The sequence below is a fragment of the Lytechinus variegatus genome, chromosome 7 (assembly GCF_018143015.1).
Source record: "Lytechinus variegatus isolate NC3 chromosome 7, Lvar_3.0, whole genome shotgun sequence".
Lineage (NCBI taxonomy): Eukaryota > Metazoa > Echinodermata > Echinoidea > Temnopleuroida > Toxopneustidae > Lytechinus > Lytechinus variegatus.
In genome coordinates this window covers 34,153,890-34,174,567 of record NC_054746.1, presented here as the reverse complement: position 1 = coordinate 34,174,567, position 20,678 = coordinate 34,153,890, and the positions used below count along the sequence as shown (strand labels likewise).

The 20,678-nt window shown below is 35.3% G+C and overlaps 1 protein-coding gene across 1 annotated transcript in view; it reads left to right on the top strand.

Annotated features, from left to right (window-relative positions):
* LOC121419089 (exocyst complex component 5-like) overlaps positions 1 to 20,678 on the top strand; it is a 30,108-nt gene that overhangs the window by 1,577 nt on the left and 7,853 nt on the right. Inside the window, exons 2-6 of the mRNA XM_041613392.1 lie at positions 17,689 to 17,934; positions 18,471 to 18,668; positions 18,998 to 19,062; positions 19,277 to 19,305; positions 20,291 to 20,400. Of these exons, the coding sequence (XP_041469326.1) occupies positions 17,689 to 17,934; positions 18,471 to 18,668; positions 18,998 to 19,062; positions 19,277 to 19,305; positions 20,291 to 20,400 (648 nt within the window). The remainder of the gene's footprint in view (positions 1 to 17,688; positions 17,935 to 18,470; positions 18,669 to 18,997; positions 19,063 to 19,276; positions 19,306 to 20,290; positions 20,401 to 20,678) is intronic.

Below are 20,678 nucleotides of genomic sequence, written 5' to 3'. Positions count from 1 at the left end.
GATTACTGTGCCAGCTTTTTTTAATGCAACTTCCATTGGTAACAACGGGTCTTCTGGAGGATACAAGCACTTGGGCTGTGCCTGTACCAGGGATGAGGAGAAGAAGTTTCATACTCGAAAAGCGATGGCCATTCCATTTCTTTCACGAGCAGTAATATTACCGAGTTCCAATGACTTGGGCATCAGAGCGGCAGTCCCCTGATCGATGAGGTAAATACAGCTTTATAGATACAATAAATCAATTTTTGTGCACTTCATGCAGGCATATCAAAGTGAAATTTATTTTTGGGGGGTATTTTGAAATTCTTTAAAAGAAAGAAAGGACAATTGAATTAGATAATGAATTTACTTTTTTTTCTTTATACATTGTTTGAATGGAACAAAAATTTTACTTATTTTACTTATAGGTTTCGTATAAGTTGAAACATTTCAAATTAATTTTTGGGTATGTATGTGGATCCTTTATGTTATGTAAATCTTCCAGAAGATACCAGGTATGGTTCTAGTGTGTTTAGCAAATTAACTTAACTTTGATTATATTTGCTTCTAAATTGTTCAAGACAAGGTGAAGATTGAAAATGGTCGAATTTGTTTTATTATCAAGAGGTGCAGACTGCAGATCTTCAAATATTTGAAATTACAATAATTTTGTCAATTATTCATTTCATACTTCATTTCATCTTTCCAGCTGTTTGACTTAGTTCAGACAACATGGATTGCAAACCGTACTTAGCTTGTTTTTATTTATAAAACAAAATTTTAAGGGAGTGCTGAAAAGACAAGTCCACTCCAACAAAAAGTTGATTTGAATAAAAAGAGAGAAATCCAACAAGCATAACACTGAAAATTTCATCAAAGTCGGATGTAAAATTAGAAAGTTTTGACATTTTAAAGTTTCGCTTAATTTCACAAAACAGTTATCTGCAAATCCTGGCTGGTATGCAAATGAGGAGACTATGATGTTATCCACTCACTATTTTTTTGTATTTTACTATATGAAATATTCTAATTTTCTCCTCATTGTCGAGTAATACAACGATTACTTCCTCCCTGAACATGTGGAATTATCATTGTTTAATGCTAATATGGTTCAGTCAAGTTGGTCCTTATTGTCAAATCAAATCTATTTAAAAAGTGAAATATTTATTATTCAAAAAAAAAAAGAAATAGTGATGGGCATCATCGACTTACCTATTTGCGCATATCACTGTTTTGTGAAAAATAAACGAAAATTTAAAATTTCAAAACTTTATTTTACATCCGATTTTGATGAAAGTTTTAGCACTATGCTAGTTTGATTTTTCTCTATGTATTCAAGTTAGCATTTTCCTGGGGTGGACTTAACCTTGAAAGAGCCCTCTACTTAAGTTAGGGTTAAGTTAGTTGTCATGGCAATCAAATATATATGCAATAAATTTTGAAATGTATATTCTTAAACCAAAAGGGGCAATTAATTATTACATGTTAATTTGTATGGTTGCTATTGTAGTTTTAAGATTGTCTATATTGTTACATTCATTTCACACCAAAGCAGAGGATTCTCAATCGGAGTTACAAATCAACAAATATAGTATGGGCACACATGAATATTTGAATATGTACAAATAGTATACAAATATAGCAGGCTTTAAGTAAGTATAGCAGGAATTATTTGTCTGAAGTTGGACTGGCAATTGCTTTTAATACTAAGAGGCAAAAGTATGACTGGGCACACATGAATTTGTGAATATGTAAATAGTAAACAAATATACCAGGAATGGTGCACTATTTGATTTTCTTTATGTATGTTTTTTTCAACAGCATAACAAGACCATGTTTTTGTTATGCTAGGCTGCTATACTGTTTGTAAGATATAACAGAAAATTATGTGTTACTTCGTAATTTTAGTTGTGATCAAGTTTATCACATTGTTACATAGAAAATAAAGAGTCTACTAAAAAAGTATTGTGAATATTGGGTTCTATTACTCCCATGTATTTTTTTCTGCTGAACATTTCACTATTAAGTGCTGTGGTGATCAAGTGGACATTTTGGGAGAGATGAAGTTGAAATTGGAGGGATGGAGACGGTGATGTGAAAAGGATGGTAATGAAAAGTGGTTTGGAGATGAGAAGGATGGAGATGATGAGAGGAGGGATGGAGATGAGAGGGATAGAGATGATGAGAGGAGGCATGGAGATGAAAGGAAGGATTGAGATGAGAGGAATAGATGATGAGAGGAGGGATTGAAATTATGAGGGAAACGATGGAGGGGATGACGATGAGAGAGAGAGAGATGAAGCTGAGAGGAGCAGAGATGAGGAGGGGATGTAGAGGAGGAATGGAACATCATCACCAGTTCACCACCAACATCATCTCTATCATCGCCACCATCACGATCGTCACAATCATTGCCATCACCACCACCATCATCATCATCGCCATCACTATGCTATCATCATCGCCATCATTATCACCACCATTATCTTAATTATCGTCATCATCACCACAATCGTTATCGCTATATCGCCATCATTATCATCACTATCGCTATCATCATCGCCATCATGATCTTAATCACCATCATCATATTATCATTCAACATCATCACCAACATCGCCGCCATCAATATCACAATCATTGCCATCACCACCATCATCATCACACCAACATCATCATCATCACCACCAACATCATTCTCATCCATCATAATCATCGCCATCACCACTATCATCATCGCCATCATTATTATCACCATAATCTTCATCATCGCCATGCACCATCACCACCATCATCATCACAACATCATCCATCATTATTGTCATCGTATCACCAGTATAATCACCATCATAATCAGCATCATCATGATCACCAATATCATCATCACCACCATCGTCACCGTCATCACCAATGTTCATCATTATCATCAGCATAAACATCATCATCATGACCATCATCACCATCGCCACCAACATCCTTTTCATCATCTCAGGAATATTATTGAGAACCTCTTGGAAATGATGCAATCCATTGACTCGATCTCATCAGTGCATGAAGTAGCTGGGTTTATTTAGCTTTGGGTGCACTGGGGGCCTTGAACTTTTGTAGGGGGCACCAAGATAAATATGTTGTGGGGATAGTCCTGCAGAAAAAGGTTTAAGAAAATCATAATTTCATTCTCAAAAACACGATTAGCTTATCTCAAAAGGCCTAAAGTAGGACCGTCACTCTCTTCCCCTCTTCTTTCTCTCGCTTTTTCTGTCTTGTATCCTTTTTCCCTTCTTTTTCCTTTCTCCCCCATTCCACTGTTTCATTCGCTCTGTCTTTCCACTTTTTCTCTTCTTCTTTCCCTCCTTTTTTCTCTTCTTCAGGCGCGTTTTTTTTTTTTTTTTTTTTTTTTTTGGGGGGGGGGGGTGATTAAAGCCCTCCCCCCCCAAAAAAATCGCTCAAGCCCTACCAAGATTTTTCGACCACAAAGAAAAATAATCGCTATATATATGGGCCATATTATGTAATAATGTACTATTCCATTCATGTCATCAAGTGCTCTAAAATCAATTAAGTTTTTACTATTCAAATTCTTCAAAGATTTTCTCCCCGGTCACCACATTCCCTCATAACATTTTTAAGGGTGTCATTGATATTAAAACCTTATCCCCTGCCATGTTCTATCCATGTAGGAGTGCAAAATTGATGTTTGAAATAAGGGGGGATTGATGTTTGAACTAGGGGTGCCAAATGATTACCATGAAATTGACTGATTAGGCCGATGATGATTTATCAAATAATTTATTAAAAAATGAATGTTTGATCAAGCATATTGCACATTGATTGAGTTGATTTATTGATAAATTTTTGACAAAAGGATTGATAGGTAAGTTTATGCCCCAATTTTCGGAACTTATCATTAAATTCCGAAAATTCTGCTCTGGAATTCATACGCATAGCAATCAGTCTCTCAACAGAAGGGGAGGGCGGGTGAGAGGGAGGTTGGGGGGGGGGCTAAATTTTCTGTTGAACCTTATTCCATCAACCTACTTTTCCCACTTAATTTCCATCTCACCCCTATTCTCCCGACTCCCATGAACACATTGCTGAGATCCACATAATAAAGTTAAAATGCTGCCCCCAAAAATACAATGTGTGTTGAACTTCACTCGTGCATTAAAGTTCAATTTAATAATTCATGAAATTTGCTTTAACAATCAAAACTGGCCACGGTTGATCATTAATTTATCACAACACCCTTAACTTTGCAGGTTCTAACGGATTTGCCTTTCAAAAACTGACTTAAATTGGAAGGCTATTTCCTGCCCAGCCTAATTTTCATACCCTTTGTTTAAATGGGAAGTGCTCGCTCAACACATTTTGGTGTCATTTGAAAGTTGGCTTTATTGACTTCCATATATATGTAGGTCCCCCCAAAAAAAAAAACAAGTGGAATGCCTCTGGCCGTCTCACCTGCATCACGCAGTTCAATATAGCAGCAGTGCTGACTTTGAAAACTACTCTAACTCGCACAAGATGTTTAGTGATACATGGTTACTCTTATGTCCACTTTTTATGAACTAGACCAATAAACTTACAGAGATATGATGGTTATTCAACAAAAAAACCCAACATGGCCAAAGTTGATTGACCTTACATGACCTTTGACCTTGATCATGTGACCTGAAACTCGCACAGGATGTTCAGTGATACTCGATTACTCTTATGTACAAGTTTCATGAATCAGATCCATAAACTTTCAAAGTTATGATGGTAATTCAACAGATAACCCAATTCGGCCAAAGTTCATTGACCTTTGACCTTGGTCATGTGACCTGAAACACGCACAGGATGTTCAGTGATACTTGATTACTTTAATGTCCAAGTTTAATGAACTAGATCAATAAACTTTCAAAGTTATGATGGTAATTCAACAGATACCCACAATTCGGCCAAAGTTCATTGACCCTAAATGACCTTTGACCTTAATCATGAGACCTGAAACTTGCACAAAATGTTCAGTGATGCTTGATTACTATTATGTCCAAGTTTCATGAATCAGATCCATAAACTTTCAAAGTTATGATGGGAATTCAACAGATATCCCCAATTCGGCCAAAGTTCATTGACCCCAAATGACCTTTGACCTTGGTCATGTGACGTGAAACTCATGCAGGATGTTCAGTGATACTTGATTAACCTTATGTCCAAGTTTCATGAACTAGGTCCATATATTTTTTAAGTTATGATGACATTTCAAAAACTTAACCTCAGGTTAAGATTTCGATGTTGATTCCTCCAACATGGTCTAAGTTCATTGACCCTAAATGACCTTTGACCTTGGTCATGTGACATGAAACTCTAATAGGATGTTCAGTAATACTTGATTAACCTTATGGCCAAGTTTCATGAACTAGGTCCATATACTTTCTAAGTTATGATGTCATTTCAAAAACTTAACCTCAGGTTAAGATTTGATGTTGACGCCGCCGTCGCCGTCGGAAAAGCGGCGCCTATAGTCTCACTCTGCTATGCAGGTGAGACAAAAAGTGATATATTTTTTATTCGGCAGCCATATCAAAAGTTGATATTTTTGGGGGGATCTATATGGTAGATAAAACTAGTATTGTACCCAGGTCAGTCAGGGTCGTATCTAAGGGGCACATTCAGGGGGCGCAAATAAAGAAATGAAAAAAGGGAAAATAATGCAAAGGAATAAAAGTGCAGAAAAGGGATACCACTGAACTGAAGGAAATTAATACCCCGTCTTGTTATTCCCATGGTAATGCCGTTTCCAACACATTTAGAAAATGAATCTTGCATGTCTTTATCCAAGGATGAATATTCGTGCCACTTTTTGATTAAAGGGGTGGTCCAGGCTGAAAGTATTTATAGCTTAATAAATAGAGTAGAATTCACTGAGCAAAATACCGTCAATTTCATCAAAATCGGACAACAGATAGCAAAGTAATTGAATTTTAAAGTTTAGTAATATTTTGTAAAAATAGTCGTCATGAATAGGTGGGCTGATGATGTCACATCTCCACTTGTTCTTTTGTATTTTATTATATGAAATTAGGTTTATTCAAATTTTTCCCTCCAAGAACTAGAAAAACTGGATTGACAACTGATTTAGTACATTAGATATTTATTGCTGCAACTTATTTCATGATAAGGGAGACATATTATTCTCACAAGTATGAAATAATGGAAAAAAAAACATGATTTTATGTAATAATGTAAGAAAACAGAAAGTGGAGATGTGACATCATCGGCTCGCCTAATGAATATTCATGACGACTGTTTTCACAAAATATTGCTAAACGTTAAACTTCAATAACTTTATTGTTATCCAATTTTGATGAAATTTTCAGCGTTTTGCTCAGTGAATTCTACTCTGTGTATTAAGATATATTTTCAGCCTGGACCACCCCTTTAAAGATAATCATACCAACTCTCTACAAGAATTCCAACAAACAGCTTTAGCTTGAAATATTCCTTTTGTCAAACGCAAATATGACTTCTTTAGCTGCGAGTTTGAATCTTGATATTTTACTTTTCATTAATTCTCATTAATAGTTATGACATACATTATTATCTGGTTCCATTTTCAAAGCGTTTTCAACACGCGCTGATTTGATAACGGAGATATAAATCCTATTCATTGATTATTACTAACAATGATTGAAATGTCATTTTTGGGTGAGAATATGTAAAGTCCATCTTAGGCAGGGTAAGAGATGAATGTGACATTAGTACTAGTATCTGTGTATAAAATCACAGTTGAAATAATCATGATGATCAAGATGTCGTGGTAATGAGGATGATGTGATGAAGATAATAATATTATGGACTGGTGATTGTGACGAGATGGGAGGTGGTGATGATAGTGATGGTAATGTCGATGATTGTGGAGGTGATGATGTTAGTGATGACGATGATGGTAATGAAGCTAGTGGTGTTGATGATGATTATGACGATAGTAGATGGTGTTGGTAATGAACAGTGGAATACAGGTGGTGGGGGATCATGATCTTGGGGGCAAAAAAAGAAGATAAAATACCCAAAAAAAAGAATGAAAGAGAAACGAAAAGAGAGAAGAGTTTTAGTATGATGTCATAATCTATCAAAAAATGAGTTTGTCTAATAAAAATGTCAAAAATTTTACCCGTTCACAATTAAAAAAAAATAACTTTGGCATGATGGGCCATATCTTACCCCTCAAAATCTTTCACTCATTACGCCAATGATAATGATGAAGTTTGTGGTGATGATGATGTCATAATGACGATGATGGTAATGATATTGATGATGAAGTTGGTGGAGGCAATGATGTTTGTGATGATGATCACCCCCCCTGCCCTTTCATCTTTATTCCCCCATTATCAACACGCCTCCTGACATCTCCGTCCACATTATCTCCATTCCCGTCTTCTCCAACCATTTTCGCATCTCCATCCCTATTTCATTTCAATCTCTCATCTCCACCCCCTACTCCTGTCAACCCTTCCACATCATCTCCATTCACCTCATCATCTCTACTCCTCATCATCTCCACTCCTCACCTCCATCCTCATCTCTAAACCTTATCTCAATCCCTCCCCGCATCATCTCTATCCATCCTTGCATCATCCCCATCCATCCACTCATCATCCACACCCATCTCAACTCCATCACTCCTCATCATGGCCATCCCACCTTTCACCATCTCCATCCTCCCCCCCCCCATCTTCATCTCTCCAATCATCTCCATCTGATTACCATGTGACACAACATTTGCTCCTGTGACAATTGCCCCAGGCTTAATTTTGTCTAAAGCCCCTTTCACAATTGGTTGCGCAACTACTTACGACCCTTCACCGTTGCAATTCTGTGCAAAATATATTGTGACCAAGTGATCGCAAACAATCGCACGAGCAATTGTGAAAGCCCCTTAAGATAGAGGTTCAGGGTTGCAATATGGTTTTAAGTTTAGATTTAGACCTTACTGGTTGAAGCTGTTCATAAGATTATGGTGTGGAATTTGCCAGAGCAAATGTCATGGAACCCGTCACCACAGCTCTCAATAAAAGGTAAATATTCAGCGAGAAAAGGGATACACAATAGTGCAAGAACCAAATATTCAAACTACTTCTTTGGAGTTAAGTGGGTTTTATTAAGTTACATTAAGGTAAACTTGATCAGATCTAAAATAACAAGTAATACATATTGAACTTCAGTGTATATAAAACATATTATATCCCACATAAAATAAATACTGGTTCAAAATTTCAAATAGGATTACATTACCAAAATTATGATAATACTATTATGATAATAAATATGACACAATTCCAACTGGGAACAATATCCTCTGCTTTTGGTGTTTATGTAAAGCTAACTGCAATAAGGACAATCTTAAAATTACATTAGTGGAAATATAAATTAACATTTATCCAACAATTGCACTTTCATGACTATACAACCTGTTATACATTACTATATTTGGTTTCCATGGCAATTACATGATCCCTAACTTAGCTGGAGGGATTTTCAACCCTTCCTCATCTTTTATTTGGTCTCAAAGAGCTGGAAAGATAGAAATAAAATAAAGTAATTTAAACTATTTGAAGCTCTGCACCTCTTTTGCTACTGAAACAAATCAAACCATTTCAACCTTCAGTTTAGAAGCAAATACATTTTTTAATAATATTAAAGTTAAATTAATTGCAACTAATTCAATCTTAAAGGGAAAGTTCACTCTGAAAAAAAGTTTGTCATAAAAATAGCAGAAAATAATAAAAAATATTGGTGAATGTATGAGGAAAAGATTAAAATCGTTATTCGAATATTAGGTTTTGGATTTGTGGGTCCATAAACGAGCAGCTGCCCCATATGTTATGTAATATAAAATGTATGAATTTAATTTCTTCAATGGTTCCTTATGACTTACTTTCATGTTTGGTGTGAAATGTTTTGTTTTTTGATATACAATAGGTAGAATAAAACCATTTTCAATTTTCTGAGAAAATGACAATTTCTTGATTTTTACCTTTTATTTATATGTACTGTAGAAATGCTGCTCGCATATGACATCACAAATCAAATAATTTAAATTCTATTACTTTTCAATTCTTTGATGGATTTTCCTCAACCTTTGGCAATATTTTTTATTATTTTTTCTGCTGTTTTTACAATAAACTTTTTGTCAGGGTGAACTTCCCTTTCAAGCTCACTTGAACGATACTTGGTATCATCTAGAAGATGTGTATGACATAAATGTTCCACATGAATTAAGCGTAACCTCTACATACCCAAAATTAATTTAGAATGTTACAACTAATAACCTAAAAATGTAGTGGTTACTCACATTTTTAAGAAGAAGCAATTTTGATTTTTTATGAATACAATGTATGTAAGAAAAAATAAGTTAAATTTTTGTTCAATTCAAACAATGTATAAAAGAAAAAAAAATTATTGTTTAATTCAATTGTTCTTTCTTTAAAAGAATTTGAAAATACCCCCCAAAACCCCCAGAAATTTAACTTTGACATGCCTGCATGAAGTGCACAAAAATTGATTTATTGTATCTAAGAAGCTGTATTTACCTCATCCATCAAGGGACTGCCGCTCTGATGCCTAAGTCATTGGAACTCGGTATTATTTCTGCTCATTAAGGAAATGGAAAGGCCATCGCTTGTTGAGTCTGAAACCTCTTCTCCTCATCCCTGGTGTAGGTTAGGTACCAACCCAAGTGCTTGTATCCTCCAGAAGACCCGTTGTTACCAATGGAAGTTGCATTAAAAAAAGCTGCGACAGTAACCGACAGGTAAAACATGAGAGACAAGTTTTTCGCTAACGAAAAGCAAGTTTTTAGATTTTGATAAAAAAGGTAAGTTTTTCATTTTCGGCAGAATACATTTCATTTTTCAATAAACTATTCAAGTTTGATAACTATACTTACCCGATCTATTGTCAGTTGTGCACCCCACCCTGCTCTTCTAAACTTAGAAAACAATAAAACAAATTGTAATAGTTAGGCCTATTTCAGAACAAAAATGACACTTTCAGAGGCCGGCTACTGAGACATAATTTCAAATCTATTTTATTTCCTTTTGTTAGTGACATAAAAAAAACTTTTTAATAAGTGAAAGAAGCATGAAAATACAAAAGTAGCACACTCTCGCCACTGGAAAATGGGAAATATGTCAAGAGACGGAAAATTAACTAAAATAAGTAAGTTGACCTCGCATAGATAGCTAGTTGAGCTGACTGCCTCACTCAGTCACAATCACAGCGCAGCCGGTCGCCCAGCCAGCTGGCCGGCGAGGCGAAGCACCGCATCGGTGTCCTTTCCAGGTGAACTATCTAAAAAAAGATTGCATTAAGTATCAGTTTTGTGCAATGCAATAACTTTAAATAAGTAGAGGAAATATGAAAATGGAATAGGAAAATACAAAATAGCACACACTCACCATTAAAATATCTCAAGTGACGGAAAAATCAACTCAATTTGCAGACCTTGCCAAGGTGCACGAACACAGCTCGCCGGCGGTATCGGATTTTTCTCGTTGCAAGGGAACTCGCTTTATTTTCTTTCAAAATAGCTCAAAATGCACTGAAATGTCAATTTTCTGTCGAGAATGTATTGAAGAAACATGGATTATGCGGGAAAATACTTTTGAAGTAAAGTTTGAAATCTTATTTCATGAAATTTTGAAGAAGAATTCAAGTGGTCGAGTTGTCCGATTCAGAGCCAACCCTGGACAACTCGACCGGGACGAGTTGTCCAGGGCAGCGGGTCGGGCTGTCCAGGGTCGGGCTGTCCAGTGGTCGGGCTGTCCGGACCCCATTGAATTGGTACCGTACGGTACCGGTACCGTATTGGCTTGGAATGAATGAAACATTGATCTGTTGATGAGGTGATCTAGTCAGTGGATCGACTGTCATGACTGTATGTAAACTTGACTGGGTACCCAGTCGGGCGATTCCATGCTAGAAAAATCAGCCATTTTCACTTCATTTTTCACTCTACTGTCCAAACGAAAGAAGAACTTCAATTTTGCATCTTGTAATAGTGAGTGATTATATTACCGACCGGCCTTGGGAACCCCGGCCTTGTATTACCGAACGCGCGCATCATATGCGTCAGAAAATAATCAAATACGCTCAAACCTTTGCAAATTCCTTCCAAAGGGAACTTAAATAGAAAACTGATGAAAAATTATCAAAAACAAGATTTCGAAGTCTTTATATCCTCAAAACAATAAAATATGGTCAAAATAGCTCATCAGTGACTTTGTTGTTTTCCCAACTTTTCCCATAGAAAACACACGTTCGGTAATACGATACCTTTTCAAGTGACCAAAATATTTCACTTGTGAAGAGGGGTCCGATTGGAAGCTGATGTCGTAAAAATGAAAAACAATTTCGGCAAAATTTCTGCATGTTTATATTTTGTAGGTATTTGTGTATTTATGGTGAAAATTTGGTGATTTTTTTTTTGGAATAATGTGTTTGATATGATCAAATTCATGAAAAGTGTTCGGTAATACGATCCACTACCATACTTAGTCACATATTTATTACCGGACACTATACCCAGTTGTCATGTATCCGGACGATCAATTTTAGAATGTCATTTGGAAAATTTTACAAGTGAAGTTTCATCAAATTTTAGTACAAAATGTTAGGAAATATTATAAAGAACAAAATAGATAATGATTACGAGTAGTGAATTCGTATTTTTAGTGTATTAATCCACAGACAAAAAAAGAAGGCTTCAAAAAGATAAAGTGTCCGGACAACCGACCCCCCATCCTACCGGTACGGTATTATGATTCCGGACGCGCATATTACTGCGTTCGAAAACAATTTCTTACCGTAAGACTAGTAAGACTTCCGCAATTCAATTTCACAGAGCAATACATAGAACAAGATTGCAAAAACAAAGAGAAAAAAATCAATGTTTTACCTTATTTATCTCTAAAATGACAGAAAATGCTTAAAATATCATAACATAGTTTTGCATTAACAATTGATGTATGTTCTAACGGAAATATGGGCCTGATTTGCCGAATTTCAATCTTGTCCGCTCTTTCGATCAAATGATGAGGTGTGGTGCATTGTGGGTGATTGTCAACGGCTAGTTCTCAAGGTACCCGTGCGCAAGGTTTACCGTGATTGGAGCCGTCGACGATTGGCAGCGCATCGATATAACTTGATGAGTATCACAATACGAACGAGCATCATATTTGAAAGTGCCATGGAACATTCAGCTAACGGCTAGAGAAGATGAACTGAAAACTAGAGGGAAATGGATAATTGAGAAAGAGACAGACACTGAAAGAGAGACATGGATTTTTAAGGCAGTATAATAGGCCTGTATGGGTCAAGGTGGTAAAAAGGGTCATGTCAAAAGATGCTTATTTTCAATAATAATAAATACCATGGAACATGCAGCTAACGAGAAAAAATGAAATAAGTTATCATACACAAATTTATTACCAACATCTGTTCAGATTCAATATAAAAAAAAGCATACAAAAACTTAGAATTTACTCATGATATGATATATAAGAAGAAAAAAAATCACACAAATTTGTTCTTACATCATTATAATCAAGGATGTCTTTACCCCTCTGGTGCGTGCCCGGAATCATGATGTAATTTGTCGCGCACAAAAATAATTGTTTTTCGTAGAGGGGTATGTGGCAAGAGTGATGCAAAGAAAATGGTTGGTAAATTTTTATCATATTCATAATTTTCATAATATTTGGAATAGCAAATGCAAATTTTTCTTGATTGTATTTCCTCTAGTTGTTTTTTAAAGCACTGAAATAAAGGTGTCCTGCAATAGGATACACTGCCATACTTACTAGTTACGGTACTACTGGGTAGACATGCAAAAAAATGACAACCAACAAATATATGTTGTCCATACTTAAGTGAAAAATTTAGAGCTGAAAATGTTGCGTGTCGTATGGGATATTTCTGCGTCCCATACGACACAACATTTTCACCTATAATGTACCCAAAATCAATTTTTTTTTAGTTCTGGTTATAAGTTTTTCACATGACTACCCACAGGCACTATAGCTTTATCATTGACAAAAAATTATATTTTATTGCTCAAGTATTCGGCTACATGTAGGATTAGGAAACTAGAAATAGTTGTCTAAATGTCCCGTACGACACGTATGGAATTGCCCAGTTGTGTGTCCGGACGATCAGTTTTAGAAAGTAATTTGGAAAAATTTAATACAAGCGAAGTTTCAACAATTTTTAGTACAAAATGTTAGGAAATATAGAGAAAAAATAAGATGATTACAACTACATGTATTGAATTCATATTTTAGTGTAATCCAAAGTCGATCCCCCCCATCCTACTAATGTACATGTAGGGTAATTGAGTCAGAATTGGAATGCCCAAAGACTCCAAACTTAGCTAACAAAAATTTTAGAGTACAGAGTACTGTAAATATGGCTAAATTGTTGTATTAGCATGTTTAGGAAACCACTTATCCATTTGTATATGAGCACGTACAAATGAATTGAGGTATTAATCAGTTATTGACAATGTTCTTGATCGTGTGAGTGACTTACATGTAATTAAAAAAGCACTGTGAGTGACTTAAAAAAGACTGAAGTGAAATGTGGTTTCCTATTTCACGATAATGCCACAAATGTGGCTTAACTGTAGAATACCCAGCACATTTCACTACCACAACGTTGGCGAGCCAACTCACCCATGGGTGCCATTACTGCTGCCGTGTACAGGAAAATTGAAGGCACGGCGCATGCAAAATTGCAACAAATTCCCGCGAATTTCAGGCGAGGTTTTATAAAATCAAGTGCTTCTACGAAACTTACTGAACAATGTGAGATCAATTCCCCCTAAAAATCATTCACTAACGTATGCTTACCCTCCACGGAGCCAGGGATTGTGACTGCCTTATTCATGTGCATATATATTGTGGTCTGAAATTATGTCTAAAATAAGGATACAAGATTATGCTTCCAATTATCAAAGGAGGTCATTCTTATTTGGTCAAGACACCATTTTTGGGGTGCCAAGGGGAAGCCATATGTGAATTTATAGCTAGGACTGTGTTAGATCTCTCCTAGTAATTTTACTCCAACAAAACTGTGACTGACTTACTGCAAGGTGAGCGTAAAGTCTGTCCATGCAACGACAAAGCTATATTGATTTGTATAATTTCATGATGCAAATTAAAAAAAATAAACCTGCACTCGGGATAATTTTATATTTGTCGTAAATAAAGTCCAGTAACATTGTATGACAGAATGTTTACTATTTATTATAATAAATTGTAAAATGCCTACTTAGCTTGTTGTACGCGAGCAATTGGGAGGCTGAATGTCAAACATTTGTACCGTTGGACACGTACCATCCAAAAATGTACTGTCCATAAGGTACACTCTTGCTTTGGTCAGGGAAAGGTGACGTCACTATATATGTAAAAATTAAGATTCAACGCGTTGCATGCGCTTAGTAAATGCAGAGACACAGGGCTTACTGGCTAAATGCACATTACCATTAATCGATATTCTCCCCATTCATGTAACATGGGGTTTACGCTCCAAAGTCAAAAGTTATATTGTACAACTTTTTGAAATGAGGTCACATGGCACCAATCTAGCCAATCACAGCTCGTATTTTACTACCATTATTTATCTATATTTATGCAGTAGCAGCCAGATAGCTAATGTTTAGAGCTTTGACACTTGTGTCTTCACTCTCATGCCTTAGAAGTTTTTGTATTCAGGGCCAGCTCATCTTAAGGCTACTGGCCTTTGGAGAGTAAAAAAAAAAATATACAACCTTACCTTCCATTTAGCCTGGTAGATGTTCTCGTCAAGAAGATATCAGTCAGATCGCTGTAAACATGCCTGGAAAAGGTATACATGTAATTCTGAGATTGAGCTAATGTGTGTGCAGGTGACCCACTACCATGAATGTTTACATACTTTATGTCCTTAAAGGGGCTTTCACAATCGCTCTTGCGATCGTTTGCAGTCATTTGGTCAAAATATATGTTGCACACAATCGCAACGGTTGTAAGCAGTCATACCACCAATTCAGGAAGGGGCTTAAGCCATTCAGCTTGTGTCAAATTTTACAGTACTCGCATAAAATACATTACATCCTAAAAATATTTTTATGACCAAAAATCATCTCATGTCATGCCTGTATGATTTTCATAATAAAAGCACAATTTTATTTTCATCATTCATTGAGAAAACAGTTAAAGCCCCTGGTTAAAATACAGATTTTAATAATACAAAATTTGAATATGAAATATTGCAAACTGATCCAGTACATGAAGATCATACAAAATTGATTGAAATTGGTACAGACCTTCAACTTTACATTTTGGGGCACCAATGTCAAAAACGTTTAACAAAGAAGGCATCAAAGTATATACCCACACATAAAAGATTTATAAATAAAAATTTCAATACAATATTTTCACAAATGTCTTACCCTAGGCTCAGGTGTACATTGTAATAAATGAATAAAAATACTGTTGGCGCTGCTCAGCATAAGCTCACCAGGTTACATCTTTCCTGGAACAGTGAGTGATTGATAATAAATTTGATCAAGGTTTAAAATGACTCCTGTGATTCAAGCCTTCTAGAATGATGATGAACTCCTGCTGTTCTAGCTCCTCTTTTGAACTTCCCCTTCCTGTGGTTGCCCACCCCTTCCCCATACACTTTCCTGTGCTTCTGGGGGTGCTGTTCACACATGTGGGGGTGGGTGAAAGTGATTTTCAAAGTTTCACCTGATAGTTCTCAGAGCTGTGCACGCTCTGTCCATGAGCCATTATCAAGTTAAAGAGATTGTTTGGGTTTAAACAAATTTATATTACACATTTGTTATGCATGTCGTATATCATGGATATGTGTGAATAAAACTGATTTTAAGGATGTGTATACCGGTAATTATTATTACTTGTATGTCTACCAAAATAGCTGGTTATAGGATGCTTTGCATGTGTTTTTCATACTGTCCTTTCTGTCTTTCCGATTTTAGTTCTTCTGAACACTAGAACTATTTGACTGATCAACTTCTGACTTGACTTATTTATTCATTCAGGGATGACAAGGATCTGATATGGAGTTACATTTTCAAAAGTCATGAATGTAATTCAATGTCAGAACAATAACAGATGCACAAATTGTTTTGTACATACAGTCAAGTTATAATAGTCGGTTGATTGAAAAGATAGAGCTGCAGCTGTACTCTGCTTCATTCTTAATTGGATGGGAAGTTTGATACATGTACCCAATAGAATGAGGATTAGGAATTGAATTCCCCAAACCTGGGGGTAATAATGGAGATGAACCATATTATTTATACAGCAATTTATGGAAGAATATTACTTGACATGTGTAAAAAAAAAAAGTAAGAAGCGTTTGAGGATTTTTTGCAACCGTCATTCCCCTGATATAATTATGTTGTTTTTGTCATTTTATTCATCCACTTTTATTACTGACCAATTTGTATCAGGTTGGAATTCACCTTTAAAAGATCAAGTTCAACGAGAGATTAGTCATGACACTGTCTTGCATGTTTAGTGACTGACATCCAGGCCCAAGGTCAACACTCATCTTACTCATGATCAATGCAAAGTCCGTGGTGATCACTCGCTCATACAGGATGTTCTGAGAGGAAGAGAGTGAAAAAAAGAGACAAAGAGAGACAGAGAAGAAGAGAGAGAGAGAGAAAGACAGGGAGACATTCCTAAAGAAAAAGAGAGATTAAGATAAAGGGTGAGGGTGGGGGGGGGAATGGTGCAATATACAAAGCACACAAAAGATGAGACAACTGCGAGCATATGCGTCAGTATTTTATATGCGGACCAAACCAACATATTTTGAGGTTTATCATTGCTGCTTGCCAGTCCACAAAGTATTCAGGGACAAGTTTCAATATTCAGATCTTGTTGGCGACTCTTGAGTCTTACGATATTTCTTGGTGAATACATTCTATCGGTATCAATCCAGTACATTACATGCTTCATTTTGACATGGCTCAGTCAAGGATTAACAGTGTAAAAAGTTACAAAGTTATGGGAGGCTTGGGAAATATGACCGACCTCACTTCTTTTGTGGTAAGTTTTGCTGCAAATCTGGATCATGACAGTGTCAATTCCCTTCTGTTTTTTTTTTGTTATTCCTCTTCACCCCGGATCTAAAGTAATTCCAAGATCATTTAGGATTTCTACATGTAGGAATTGTTTCAAAATGGATTTATTTCCTCTATATCTTTTTACTAACCATGTTATTGAAGTAACAAACTGAAGTAAAACATTTTTTTCAGAAATCATCCCCAGTCTCCAATAGATATTAGTGGTATTTTCGTAATGTTATTTCTCACAGCTCTTTTGACTGATTTTTGTTAATGGTCAATTCAAGTGTTTAGTTATAGGCAGTTTGTCTTGGTTTTAAAATCAAACCTACCAATATAGTTTTACATGCTGTTGAAATCACAATTGCAGACTTTTAAAAATGTAGGTCAAACAAAAATTGCTTGAGCTGCTCTTCCAACTTTGTGCTCTCATGGACAGCATACAGCGAATCTAGTTTATTTTTCACTTTTTTCTTCAAACTTCCCTTTTGTATGTATTTCCCATACATGTATCATTAAAAATACATACATGATAACACCACACTCTCTTTAAGGTCTTTTAAATTCTGTTCTTCATAATACAGAAGTCTGATTTTGACCCTGAGCAGCACGTGGAGCAGCTTGCCTGGCGTGTTTTAGGTGGGGACACCAGGGATGGTCCAGGCAGCTTTGATCCTAAGAAGATGCTCAATGCATTTGTGTGTACCATTGAGGAGCTGAAGCTAAGCTCTGCCAGGGTAGAGGAGAAGATCACAAAGCTAGAACATGGTATGAAGACTGAGATGAAGCAGCATGCTAAACGTATCTCACAGCTTCAGGATCATAATAAGGTAAGTAAGTGGAGATGGTAGGAGAGGTTGCACAGTGTAGTGATTATATTGCTATATCATGATATAGCAATATAATCACTATATTCAACAATGTTATTGGGTCTATTATATATCACCTTACGTGATTTTTAGAAATGAGGTTAGGACATGTATTTGACTAGAAATCTGCTGTTGAATTATGTGATTTTGAGGTAGGGTCATAAATGGTATAATGCCCAGTATCCCAGCCTAACCTTGGGTCCAAGTGGAAAAGTCACAACCTTAAAAATTACTGTAGATGAAGAAAAAACACACATTTTTTGACATTTTTGACTGATTGAGGAATGATAGAAAAGATAAAAAGATTAATGTGTTTTTTTCATTATGGTTGAATATCAGGCCATTGCTTCCATTTGATATTAGCATTTCTATGATTGTCCATACCTCTCAATACCTGGCATTCCAATATTCTGATAGTAAAATCATGGTCTTTTGTCCTTCTTTCATACTCTACGCCCATACATCTCTTTGTGAAATCTCTTTCTCGGCATACACAGCTAGCCTTTCTACATTTTCAAGAGCTAGATGAGCGTATCAACAGTGTAGCAACCAAAGTTGTTCATCTAGGAGACCAGTTAGAGGGTGTTAACACACCCAGGTCAAGGGCAGAGGAAGCACTCAAACTCATCCAATACTTTGCAGATTTCATGGATGATTTTGGACCAACAGCTGATATCTTCAATGATCCAGAAAAGGTAAATTAGAATACAGCGTTTTCTATAACTCTTTCTCCATACAAACTTGCAAATTTCTAACTTCATATTTCATATGAATTTCTATTCGTTTCAGGTACATAAACTTCAGCAAGAAAAAAAGAAAAATACCGTCGCCAATTTGAAGAGTTAATGTTGATCAAATAACTCTTCAAATTGTCCATTGTCCTGAATGGGCTAAAATGTCAAACATATATTTATTGATGATCAATTTATTTAAAAAATTCTCTGTTGAGGCTAAATATGTGATGTCATGATAGCACTGTCCTCAATTTATTTTTGGATTTTCTGTGTTTTTCTCTTTTTTTTAGTACCAAGAAGCTGCTGATGTTATACAGAAGCTACAACTAATTGCCCAAGAGTTACCACAAGATCAGTAAGTTCAAGGCCTGTTAACACATAAATCTACAATCAGTTGCACATTCAAAGCATCACTTTTGATGGGGCGAAAATGAGAATGTGAGAACAAAATGCAACAGGAACTATTTTCTTTTGTTTATTACAAATTATGTTTTAAATTGAACCTAGTGGTAATATATGGGGACTTTTTTTTAAATTTTTCTGTTCATTTTGTACATTCTCTTCACCAGATTTGATAAGCCAAAGAAAAAGATTCAAGGTGAGTGAAGATTAGATTCATATTGTTATATCCTTTATGTATTTTATGTATCAATAGACCTGGGTAATTTTCATAAAGCTGTTTGTAAAGCAAATTTATAAATGACTGAGTTATGAAGTGCCAAAATGTGAGCACAACTATCTACTGATGTTTAACAATAATTATTGCTAGTTCAAATGATTTGATTTAAATTGTATCAATTAAATAGCATAATTTAAACCCATATCTATGTTTGAAGTATATTTCAACTTCATCTTTATATGCAAATATAAGAAATTCAGAAAATGTTCTAGTCTTTGAAAAATTGTTATTTTGTGTGTGGATAGTCACTTTCAGTCAGTTTGAATCTAATGTTTAATCTGATATCAACAGAAGGCAGAAGTGTGATTGATTGATTTACCAGATAAACATAGGTTTTCTGTGTATCTACATCTTTATAAATAAAGATTTACAACTCGATTTAAAATAAAAATACACTGGTCGTCTGAAGCTAAAGCCAATTGGTTTAAAGGATAATATATGAAATTATTGATAAGAGCAAGACTATTTGAAACTTAACATATGATATATGATTATGAAAACTCTGAATTATAGTTACACACTTAAAATGATTTCATTGGCAATATGAAGTAAGTTTTAAGATGAGTTTTGAAAGTTTGTGGAGAGGAATCCTGATAGAAATGCAGAGGAAGTAAACTGGAGTAGAGTAGGGGCAGGAAATTTATGGAACCTTTGTTCACCTAAATAGATGACATGTCAAATTCTTTATACTGAATGTGAGCAATCACACATGAAATGATTAGAATAATTAATAATAGACAATTAAATATGCTGAAAATTATAATTTCAAATACAGTATGTTGTGCCATTCATGATTCTGAATAAAACTATTGAATGATCTAATTACACTCTATATTATACAATGGCAATTCAATGAAAACAATAAAAGAAAAAATTAAAAATATTTGCTGTCTTTTTCCTACAGAGAAATATAATCAGATAGAGGAGGATCTAATCCAAGATTTCAGACATTACTTCCAAGAAGCTGACATTGAAAGAATGAAAGAATTAGCAAATATTCTCATTCATTTTAAGGTAAGATTTAAATCATTGTTGAATTCAGCAGGAAATAGGTTAATATGACTGTTGACTGGTAGATCATAGTTAATTCAACCAAAGCACATCTTTTTAGACCACTGTCTATTTAAAGTCAACCTATATAGCCTGAGCCATTGCCTTAGCCATTAGTTTAATGTCCGTTTTCCATACATTGTATTTTTCCCCATTTAAAGTCAAATTTTAGGTTGAAATTATATTTTGAGTTGCCCTTTCTTTAATGTGGGCAGAGTTCATTTTGTTGCATTAAGATATTT